Raw genomic sequence first — 13,099 nt, forward strand, 5'->3', positions numbered from 1 at the left:
ATTTATTTTTATTTAATTCATTTAATTTTTACAAAAGTCAAATATTTCATTCCTATAATGATTAATAAAAGTCATTTTAAATTTAAAAAATAATATATATTATTTGATTTTATTTTAATGAACATGTATTGTCAATGTAAACATATTTAACGAAGATTGAAGAGTGGTCGGGGAGTCCTCTTCATTGAACTATTGACTCAGCTCAGCTTCATAAATGATGGAGGAAGGAGAAAATGGGTGTCACTCATGTTGTGTTTTCTATGGACTCAAAGTTTGTAGGAGATGTCTTTAATCGTTCCTTTTAGTATATAAGGCATCTAGGTACTATTTTCACTAAACATGTGCTCCTTTTTAATGCTACTTGTAACAATTCTCAAAACAAAAACTTTTTTTTTTAAGTCCAACATAACACAACTTTTTTTAACATATAAAATAATAAATAAATTTATATGTAATTATGAAATTTTATATTTAAATTTAAAATATATAATATTTAAATTTAAAATATATAATATTTAACACAATAATATCAATATTTATAAATTAAAATAAATATTACGGATGAATGCAACACAACTCTAATAAAACACCAATTAAGGAAGCTGGTAATGACCTGGCCGCCTCCTATGTAATAGAATACCACCTCTTACCGGTTTTCATTTTTTTCCATTAAAGATTTATAGTTGATTTTTTATTTGAAATCACTCATCTAAATTATTGATTTTATCTATATTTAGTTTTTTCATTGTGTTATTTCATGGATTCGCCTCTTAGTGTCGCGTTGTGTTTGTTCGTTATCTTAGTACATATTGTTGTAGTGTTTTTTTTATTCAAATTGATAAATCAGCTTCGATCAAATGCAAATTTATTATCAATTATATTAGCATCTTCAATGTTAAGGTGTGGATATTTCGGTCGTTTTAATTTTATCATATTTATTGGTTTTCTCACATTTGTAGATATTTTATCATTTTATGCTATTAATTTGAGTGTTGTGAGTTTATTTACAGATTTATTATTTATATCTTTAGTGAATTTAAATTTTGATGTTTTCGATTATATAATTTTTATCAAATTTTTTACTAATAAATTTTATCAATTTAAATTAATGAATATCATTTTATTTTTTAACAAAATAACAAAACTTCTTCAAATAGCTCACAAATAAAAGGAACCAACTATTAATACAAATAAATATCTTTTCTAAATGCAGCGAACATAGATTTTTTTAGCACACAATCATAAATATAGGAACAGAATAAAGAAGAAAAAAGAAAAGTAATTGAATTTTCAAAATAAGTGGAACTGGAAAAAAAAAAATATGAGGCTTATTATTACAGTGAAAATGTGCAAATTTCCAAGGAAAGTGAAGGTTATTCTTAAACTAAGTAGATAAAAAAAAAAATACTAGTACTTGAGTCATAGTTGATTCGTGATTGTGTGTGATTTTATAGTAATAATTATACTATTTTATTTAGAGATTTAAAAAAGTAACTAAATTTTAAATTGATAAATATGTTTATTATAATTAATAAAAAGTTTAGATTACATAATATTATGACAAATGTCACACTTGTTAAAAACTCAACGTTACAATATTTCTCTATTAGTCTCATGATAATTGATTTAAATCTAAAATAAATTTATTCTAAAATAAATAATGTTTTTAATTTCTAATATACCTTTTTATCATTTCAAATGTAATATCATCAACTATATATTTAAGATATTAATAATACAACAATATCAAATAAAAATAACATTTTTTTATTTATTCATTTTCTTAATATATATAAAATAATCAAATAGTTTCAATTATTATGAACCAATTGAGTATATTATATAAGTGGTAAAATGAAGGTGCACAATTGACTCTCAATTCTCATGGTAGTCAACGAAATTCTAAAGATAAAATAATGTTTAATGGCTAATGTGCTAGGTGGACACAATCTGACAAAGAAGTCAAACAGTCAATCCTTACCAATCGTAATCATAAAATTGAGGCCTATGTTACTATGGATGATCACATATCACTCTCTCTAATTCAATATTTACATATTATTTAAAATTTTAAAGGAGGTGGACAACGTTATTTAGAAGTATAAATTATATATTGAATGGTTAAGTATAATTTTATTTTTCTTTAGTTTTAATTGGCATATTTATATTAGCTTTTATTTATAATAGAGATAGACAAACACAAAGTCATATTTTTTTTTATTGATGAATCTTTGGTGTTTTAAATTTTTATTATCTATAAATTTTCAGCACTATAAATTTCTTTTAACCGATATCTTTTTCAGCATTTCTTTTTTGAGATTTTCTAAACTTGAAATCTATTAAACATGTTCTAACTTGAGAGGATATTAAATATTTTAGTTTAATTAGTTAGTTAAATTAATAAGTTTGTTACACTATCTTAGTTATTTTACACTAATTATTTTTTTATCTAATTAACTATATAAGTCTTTATAATCTTTGATGTAATGAACAATTTTCTCATTTTATTAATATCATTCAATTTATTTTTCTTATTAAAGACTTCAAATATCATTCACTGTAAATCAATATTTAAAATATTATTTAAAATTATAAAAAAGATCGATAACACTACCCTAAGTATAAATTAAAAGTTGTATTAATCTTTACGTTTAAATAATAATTTGATAAATAATAATTTAATAAAAATAAGATAAACAAATGTATTTCTCAAATCTTGATCATAAAGAAAAAAGGAATTATTAATCCAAATTTCTACTATGTAAATAGTATGCATAAACTATCTATCAAACTAGTCCAAAGAAAAATTTGTCTAAAATTTGAATCTCATTTAGATCATTATACAAAAGTAGTGAAACCATAAGGTTGAAATTGAATCCAATTTAGATTTACTCATTGACCCCTTAATTTAAATTCCAAATTTGACCAAAGGTACCAATCTGTGTCAGTGTAAGAGACAAATGATGGAAGAAAAGGTCACATTTTAGATAGAAGTCAAACCTAACCAAGATTTAGAGAAAATATAGATTGTGGAGTACGAGGTTCTTACATAGATTTTTGTTCAGATATCAAGTAATTTTTTTTTCCCTATCTAAGCTACAGTGTCACACATATAACTCTATCTATGGTTGTGTTTTTCATTGATTTTCTCATTTCCTATCACATCAATTATTGTTAGTGTGAGTGTATTTTGACATGGAATTTGATTTGATTCATATACCATTACTCATTTTGTTATTTTATTTTGAAACACCCCTTTTGTTTTCAAATCTAAACTCCAAATCTCATTATGACACTAGTTTTTTTTAACATAAATGAAATCAAATTGAAGTCAAAATAACAAAAACCATTTTTCCACATTATAAATTTCATAAAAGTTAAAACCTTGAGAAACACAAAAATTCAATAAGAAACAATATCATTAATCATCATTTAAGCCCAAAGTCATTGTCCTCATTGACAATTAGAAAATTAAAAAAAAAAAAAAAAAAAAAAAAAAAAAACAACAACAAACTCTTCTCATAAAACTAAAACTACCACTAAATGGATTTTACAATGCAATTATATTAATTGACACATAACAATAATAATCTAATTAAAGACCACACCCACTTCTACACATCACCACTACTTCACCATCACTATTCAGTTTCACACCCCCCAATTTATGATTCAACACTGACTTCTGTCATTTGAGGTTTCACCTTAGGAGGCCTACCTCTTGGTTTCCCACTTGGAGCAACAGGAACAGCAGCAACAGAAGTACCACCTGAAACACCAACATCAGCAACAGAAGAAGCACCTGAAGCTGAAGCTGAAGCTGAAACAGAAACAGAATCCTCAGTCCTTGCAATCTTCTTAGGTCTACCTCTTGGCCTACCACTTCCAGAAGAAACCTTAGGTTTAGGTGATGCATTAGGGTCCTTTGGAGGACGACCTCTAGGTCTTGGTGGGGACAAAACAGTTGTGGCAAGTGGGGCCAATGGATCTTTAGGTTTAGGGGGTCTTCCACGTCCTCTCTTTGGTGGTGCGTTTGGATCAGGTTTCATGTAGTTGTTCTTCGAAAACACAAGCTCACCACTTTCTTTCAATTGGTTTAGATGATGTGAAACGAGATTTGAATGGCCTTCTGGTAATTCACCATAGGTTGATTCTATGTAGTTTGTTATTGATGATTTGTTTGATCCGTTTGGTTCATGAAGTGCTTCAAGTGCTTTCATTATCATCTACAACAAAAAAAGCAAAATTTCAGAAGTTAGAAAATAAATTAAAAAAATTTCATTTTTTTGAGTAATTAACCTACCATGTTGAGAAAATCATTATATATGTTAATGGGTTTGTGAGGAAACAATGAATTGAGGTGAAATTCTTAAGGGGGAAAAAGCCCTTTCTCAAAACCCTAATTTTTTTTTTCTTTATTTGATTACAGAAAAAAAAAAATCAAGGTTAAAATTTGGTGGAAAAAAAAATACCCAAGAAAGTGAAAATGGTTAGATCAAAGAGATTAGTGTAAAATTATGAAACTTAACTAAGAAAAATGTTACAAGATTTTTTTTTTTTTTAAAATAAATAAGAAAAGGGGTGTTGATTTTTGGGTGTGAATTTACCTCAGGGTATGGAGGAAGTGATTGAGGTTTATTAACCTCCTGAGTAGCCATTGAAGCTGCAAAATAGTGAGAAAAAGAGCTACAAAAATTGAACACTAAGCTAGAAAAATAATAAAAGAGAAGGTTATAAATTTTATGAGAATTGAGAAAAGATGTGTTTTGATGTGTGTGATATTTGCAAGATCTGAGGATTGAATTTAAAGGAAGAAAAATGTATTAAAGATTGGAAAGAAATTAAATATATTAAAAAAGCTTCCTCCTCTTTTTCCCAACCTATATCTTGTGTTCGTCTGAACAAGAATATGGACGGCTGGGAATTTCTAATTGCATGATGATCTAACGGTTTAGATTCTATTGTAGAGAATATCACATGGATTGATGACATGGCATGGATGTGTTAGTTCACAGAAATATTTGGAGGTACCTGCTGTCTGTCTTTTGCATGCTTGTTCTTTTGGATGAGGTTTTCTGATTGAGACTATCTCAATTTTGAATATTTTTTTCGGTTACAAAATAATTACAATTATTATTATTTAAATTTAATTAAGAAGAGTTGAAATTGCAGTCTTTGTTTTTTGTAAATTATTAATACTATTATTTATTCATTATTTGTTTTCTCAATAAAACTTTTAATTCAGAGTCAATTTTAATATTTTTGGTTTGAATGAAAAAAAAAATTATTAATTTTTTAATCTAAAAGTTTATTATAAAAACAAAAATAATAGAAATACAAAAGATTATTATAAAAACAAAAATTCATGAAAAAAATAGCATTCAATTTAATATGACAAAAAAATAATAAATATTAAATTTTAATTGATATAATAAGTCAGCAATAAATATTTTGTAAAATTTATTACTAAAATAAAAATTTAATATTGTGATTGCGTCACGTGACGCTATTATTTATTTATAAAATATGTGAAAAAATTTAATTTTGAATAAATTAGTCAAAGATCATAAAAGACGCCGACCTCTTAAATAAATCATTGTAATTTAATTTGAAAAAGCCAAAAATTTATGTGATTTTAAATTATTTTTCTTATCATAACTTAAGAAATAAAGTAAGTATACATAAAAATATAATTTTTATTTTTATTTATGAAAGCCGTGCATCGCGTATATGATGTAATTTTCCTAAATCAAAATTTAAGATATTAAAATTCAAAAGAATAGGACATGCAACTTACAAGTGAAAAATGTTATTAATGAATTATCATCGCTTAGAGCGTAATTTAAAAAATAACTAGATCCCTAGATGTTAATATAGATATTAAGAGTATGATATATGGAGTATATATTATGACTTAGAATTAAGAAATAATTTGTTGAAACATTGGAGTCTAAAGAACAATATTAAGTTGGGAAAAAATGTTTTTTTAGAATACTTTGCTTATGATAATTTTATACGGAAGTGATTTAGCATCATGAGCAATAATAGTTAAGAATTTTAAAATGTACTAGTGTTTTAACTCGTGATGCACTGGTAAATTGTAATAATAAAATATTTTTATATCATATTAAAAATTAATTTATATTTTTATTATAAAATCAACATAATTAGTAAAATTCTCATGTGAAAGGGCTTGTTACGTTATTAACTTTTCATTCTAATTCTAATTTTTAAATAGTAGCTACTATTACATTTTAACTTAAAATAAATAAACATTTTAGTTTTTAATATTGATTTTTATTTATGTATATATAATCTATATTGAAATTTATATATTAAAATGCTCTATTGTTTTTTACTTTAAAGAGGTCGCATCTCTATCTTGCGACCACTTGAAATGTGATTTTATTGTTTGCAATAAAATGTCACAGATGTAATCATCTATAACTTTTTAATTTTTTATTTTTAATTTTAATATTCCCAAGAGATTAAGATCAAACTGAAGATTATAAATGTTGCATCTTCATGATTCAATCTCTTACTACAAAAAGGAAGAAAAAAAAAGTATAGTCGCAGGACGCGGATGCAACCTCTTAAAAATCAAAAAAATTAAAACATTTTAATATATAAATTTTAAGTAGGATATAATAGAGAATTTTAAAAAATAAAAAGATATACATAAAAAAAAAATAAAAAAAAAAACATTCATTGTTATCACGACTTTGTAATTCATTTTCATTTTAATTGCTACATATTTTTAAAAAATATTGCATAGCAATTGATAAACTATATATATACCTAAGATCACAAATGATAAAAAAAATATCATCAAAGTAAATATCAACCATTATTATTCACAAGTGTAGTCTTTTTAAGTCAAATACAAATGACTTATTAAGTCAACATCAAGCAACTTAATAAATATTAACTTTTAAATTTAGTTATGACTAATTAACTTAAGAAATTATTTGTTAATTTGGGTGAATTTGTAATCGAAGTGGGTTTGTTAATTTTTGTTTTTACAATTTTATTAGTTTGTATCTTTTCTCCATGAATATATATAAAACACACAACATACACATCATAATTCATTTACAAAACATGCAAAATACATAAGTAATGTTCCATACAACCTATAACTCATACACAACCAAATTTTAGACACAATCATTTATTACAAATTAAAGAATAAATAAAAAATATAATGAAATAAATATTCAAAAAATGTTATTAAAAATATAACCATAGTAACATAATAGTACTTCAAATATCAAATGTGACTTGTACATACAAGTCACAATTCATATTATCTAAAATCAAATATTATACTAAATAAACATAAAAAAATAAAACATAGCTTGCAACATGTTCCTCTAGCATCCATACGTAGATTATATAACCAACAACTGATTTTGCTTCTTCTCATTTTTGGCACCAACAATCAGCTCTTTTTGCTTCTTCAACTCCCTATTTTCTCCACAGGACAGAATATTTACTACAATATTCCAATGACTTCATCATCACCTTTTTCTACATTTTGCTTCTTTGCACTCACTTTCATGACTTCATGATCACTTGCCTCCTACATATAATCCTACATATAATCTACACTAGAACATTTAAAAATTGCAAGAGAATTTTTTTCCTTTTGCATGTAAGTAGTTTGGTCAATCAACAACTCTATAAAACCAAATACTTGCAGGACTTGACATCAAAAATCAAAAAGAGATTCGACAAAATGGAGATTTTAATAGTACCATGTCATCAAAAGTCAAATAAATCAAACAAGACTCCTCCTTGATTATGCCAACTAACTTCTTCTCCAAACCTGAAACAATCAGCTAGGTCATTATAAGGTGAAACCAAGAAACAATGCCACAAAAATATCTAGTATTCTCAATTGCAAAAAAACATACCTCATAATATGCCACAAAAATAAAAATAAAAATCTCAATTTTTGTGAAAGAATGAATACTAGTATTCTCAATTGTAAAAGAACATACCTCAAATTTTTTTACTAACTCCCAACAAATTAGTGAGCCATATTTTGGGGTTATGAAAAATCGCAGCTACACTCTTTAGTGTGTTTTAATGTAGTGTACTCACAAACCCTAAAACAAAACTGTTGAAATCAAGTTGATTTTTCTCTTGCGATTTTGATGTTAACAAAGATATTTTATGAGAACAATTTGTTTGGACTAATGGTTTCATTAACTGTGCAAAAATTAGAATAAGAAAATCGGAGGAGTGTACCAAAGGAAGCTACCAAATGAAGTCACCAGAGGAAGCGACCATAGGATGATATCAGAGGAACACAAAAGTATACATGTCTGCCTCTAAAGATATGCCTCTGAAAGCAACGTGTCTCTAAAAGTTACGAAAACTGACTCTGATGTTTAGCTTTGAAGTTTGGATCTAAGATTGGGTCTATCAACTGAATTTGAAGCATGTCTAAAAATCCCTTAGGTGCCTCTGATGTGCACAAACTAAGCATGCTTCTAAAGAGTTTATATCAAGATATCATTAACTTTGAAGAGATTGTTCAAGCCATGCATTCAAAGCTCATATTTCGCTAACCAAAAGCTGCAACACACTCAAAATATTGTCTCTGATATGCAGTCTCTAATGTTGCATTGACTCTGATGATTCAACAATGTGATTTTCCCAAAGCCACTATTTCTAATTCACACAAATCTGCCTCGACTTCTATTATCCAAGAAACACATTATCTCACTCCAACAAGAAATTCAATGACTCTAATGGAAAGTCAATGAATTTTATTGAAATAATTCATTCTAAAGAAAAGACTTAGCAGAATCAGAATTTCGAAATATGCAAGAACAAGCCTAAATTCATTCATGTTGCAATCAAGAGTATGAAGGAAGATTCGTGTGAATAAGTTTTTTAACACAATTTGAAATGAGATGCGGTTCAAAATTATAATTGAAGGAAATTTATGACCAAGATGAAAAGAAGATATGGTCAAAATACTGTTCACAAGAAGATATGATCAAAATATTGTTCACAAGAAGATATGGTCAAAATATTATTCACAAGAAAATATAGTCAAAATAATGTTTACAGGAAGATGTGCTCAAAATTTGTTCACAAGAAAATATACTCAAAATTATTCACAAGAAGATACACTCAAAATTATTCGCAAGAAGAAACACTAAGAATCATTCTCAAGAAGATACATTCATAATTTGTTCACAAAAATATATATTTAGAATTTGTTCACAAAAAAATTATGATCCATATTTTACAAGGACAAAAGTGAATCCCTAATTTATTTTATAAATAGATGCTCTAGGATGAAGAACAAAGCATGAACTCATAAACTCAGAAATCCATACAATTCAGAAAAACTTTTGAGAGCTCAAATTTCCTAAGTATTCATAATTCAAAGGTTTAAGTTCTAGAGAAACACTTGCTCAAAGAAATATTTTCTAAGTGTTCTAGTGTGAGAAATCAATTGTAACAATCAACTTAGTAGAAGCAAAACACAATTCATTCCAAACTTGTGTAAACCAACTTGATAATGGCTTTAGTGTTCCTTAAGCAATTTATGATTTTTTGGTTGTGTTGAGAAGATTTGACTTGTAAGGTCAAGGTGTAGTTGCCTTCAACAATATGTAGTTTTCAGATTGTCTAGAGAAGACTTGACTTGTAAGGTCAATGTGTTTGTTTGCCTCAAAAAGTCTGTAGATGTCAGGTTGTTTTGAGAAAACTGATTTGTAGGGTCAGATGTTGTGTAATTCAAGGATCTGAATTAGTGTTTAAATTCTTCTAAGTGAAGAGTCTGGATGTAGCTACCAAGTTGGAGGTGAAGCAGGATAACGATGTTTGTGTCACTTTACTTCTACACTCTTTACTTTATTGTTGTCTCTTATTACTTAAGTTTGATTGATATTGCCTTTGTTTTGGTTAAAATCACCAAACTCAAATCAATTATTGAATAAATAATTAAAAAGAATCAAACTTAACAAACAAAATTCAATCCCCTTTCTCATGTTTGCACCTTCAAAAACTTGCTAAACATAAAATATTTATATAAATGAATAAAGTTGGGAGTACTCGCGACAAGCACATGCAATGAAGTATGTTAGTGTTATGGAGATGGATATGCTTACTTGTAGCAAAGACAACACTAGAGGTGAGAAACAACGATGGTGGTGGAGACTAGAGAGGCAGTTCGAGAAGTGTTAATGGAAAGGGCGGTGGAGAGGCATATCGAGAGGCATTACCAACAAAGGCAGTGGAGAAGACTCATATGCATCAAAAGAAAGGGCGGTGGACAACAAAGGTGGTGGAGAGGTAGAGTCTAGAGAGTATTGATTGGTTTCACAAGGAAGATAACAATGACAAGTGGCAACAACGAAGGCCAAAATGAAGATGGCGATGAGCGATGGTGGCTATGAACAGTGTAAGGATTTTTTATTCGTAGTGCTCGAAGGGTTTCACGTAGAGAGGGATGAATAAAAATTAATATATATCACATTTATATTTTATTTTTGAATATTTAAAATGATTTATTTGTGAACTCGGTGGTCAAACAAATTACTTAACCAAAATTTTGTTAGTTCAATAACTCAAAAAATTGATATAAAAAGTTAACTCAAATTATTTGTTTTTATTTTTTTTATTAACATGTTAGTTCGGTTTGGTATTTAATCGAGATAGCATACTTTTATTATTTTGGTTTATCAAAGAATTGGTTTTATTTTAATATTAAAGTATCCTTGTCTTATTTGTTAAATCAGGTGACAGACAACATATTTAATCTCCGAGTTAAAAACACTATTTTGTATTTGAGATTTTTATCACTAATGTAAATTAGATTCAATAGCACACACTTACAACTACATATTCATAACAGACATTTATCAGTGCATGTTGCATACAATTTGTACGCATCAGGTTGCACAAATAAAGAGTTTTATCGGTTGTCTAATAGGCAATATCATTTTCACTAAAGTGGTACTGTAGGTTCTCTTACCTATACATCGACCTAAAGAAATTATTCATCTATATATGGCATGTTAAAACTATTGAATTTATTGTTAAGTATTATGTGTTGTTTTCTATAGGCGAAGTTTTGAATGAGGAATTATGACGGATATGAATTCTCTACCTTTGGTGACTTTCTTTATATCTCTCTTAACTAAAATTTCTCTCTAATCTAAATAATTTGTATTAATTTATTTTAATCATCAATTTTTCTCCAATATAAACTGAAGTTACCAAAGTCACCTAACACCAAAGCTAAGGAAGCTCCAAATTGTGACATTGTGTAGGAAGTAATAAGTTGGCATAATGTGCAGCCTACATTTGCCCTTAAAGTTTAGAGCAAGAGTTAACTATATTTTTCGTGTATCCTCACAAAAATAATATATATATATATATATATATATATATATTTACTAAAATCAAACTAAAAAAAAACAAATTGTTAAGATTTGGTTTTGGTCAAAATTTTGTATTTACCACTTTTATGTGCACTTTGCTTTGTGATTATTACACAATTGTTATCAATTAAGAAGATTGACAATTATTATCTCCTCTTTGGCATCCAAATCTTTAGAAATATTAATGACATTACACTAACAAAAAATCCCACTACACTTACTAATGGTGTTTCAACACCTAACAGAGAAACACATACTAGTTCACCATTAAACAACTTATCATCAATCTTCTTATTTCATCCATTATTAAAGTTGATAGTCTTTCATTTGTCTCATATGACACTGTTCAGATACATTTGGTTGCAATTGAAGTCCAATATTTGAATATACATTGCTCTCATGTCATGTATGTATAAATTAGATTCAATTTTGTACCAAAGGAAAATATCATCATTGACTATCTCTTTTCACTAAAAAAACGTTGTTGATGAACTTGTTGTCATCGATAAAAATATACCTGGTGATATTATCCTTTACAACAACAATTGTCTTGGATTTGAATATTGTGACATTGTTGCCTTAATTCGAACTTATGGGCATCCCTTCACCTTTGAAGAAATTTATAACCACCCTTTTGCTCATGATGAATACAATTTTCATAATTCCCAAATAAAAATTTAAGTTTCAAATGCAAACATAGCATTCAAAAACACAAAAAATGTTTTTTTACCAACATCATTTAAATTTTGTAAATCTAACAATGTTTATATCAAATCTCATTCTTTTTTTTTCAATGGGAAGAATAAGGTAATAAGGGCAATTTTATGAATGTCCAAGTAATGGTGATGTTATTTACTGAAATTACCTCATTATTTTTATTATTATTCTGATGTGTAAAAAACAGCCAAAAAACCAAGTACATATACTAGCTAACAAAACTTTCTGGTATATGGGCAGTTAAGAGGCTAACCAATTCAAAGCAACCAAGCCCAAGAATTACAACTAACTAATAACAATTATAAATAATAAAGATCCTATAAAATATAAAATTAAGTAATCTTATCAGTCCCGTGCAAGTTCGAACCGTAGATGTCGATAAGGTTGAGTTTGGAAACAATATAATGAAAGGAAGAATGAGGCAACACCTTTGTATGGATATCTGCAAGTTGGGAAGTAGAAGGGACATACATAAGATAGATCGTGCCATTTTGAATTTTCTCATGAACCAGATGACAATCGAGCTCTATGTGTTTTGTGCGTTCGTGAAAAATGGGATTTTGAGCAATTTGTATTGCAGAATTGCTGTCACACAAAATTGAAACAATGAGTTTAACATGAATATGAAGGTCTTTAAGAATATATAGGAACCATTAAATTTCACAAGTGGTGTATGTCAAAGTGCGGTATTCTGCTTTTGAAGAAGAACGAGAAATAACCATTTGTTTTTTTATTTTTATTTTTATTTCTATGAGATAAGTGAAGACCCAAGAAAGACGAGCAAACCAATGGTGGATTTTCTGGAATCCGAGCAGGCAGCCCAATCGCATTCACTGAAAGCTGACAACTGGAGAGAAGAAGAATATGAAGAAGAAAAATGTAAGCCATTTCCAGGGCAACCTTTAATGTAGTGCAGAATTTTGATTGCAGCAAGATAATGAGACTGCATTGGGTTAGAAACATATTGGCTGAGC

The 13,099-nt window shown here is 27.5% G+C and overlaps 1 protein-coding gene across 1 annotated transcript; it reads right to left on the minus strand.

Moving 5' to 3' along the window:
- Window positions 1-3,401: 3,401 nt before the first annotated feature.
- On the minus strand, window positions 3,402-4,849 carry LOC101497252 (HMG-Y-related protein A-like). The gene is made up of 2 exons (XM_004490754.4): window positions 4,608-4,849; window positions 3,402-4,226 (listed from the first exon to the last, which is right to left on the minus strand). Exons 1-2 carry the CDS (start codon window positions 4,656-4,658, stop codon window positions 3,666-3,668), a joined length of 612 nt encoding a protein of 203 aa, XP_004490811.1. The 5' UTR covers window positions 4,659-4,849; the 3' UTR covers window positions 3,402-3,665.
- Between the last annotated feature and the right edge of the window lie 8,250 nt (window positions 4,850-13,099).

This window comes from Cicer arietinum, chromosome 2 (assembly GCF_000331145.2).
Source record: "Cicer arietinum cultivar CDC Frontier isolate Library 1 chromosome 2, Cicar.CDCFrontier_v2.0, whole genome shotgun sequence".
NCBI classification, from domain to species: domain Eukaryota; kingdom Viridiplantae; phylum Streptophyta; class Magnoliopsida; order Fabales; family Fabaceae; genus Cicer; species Cicer arietinum.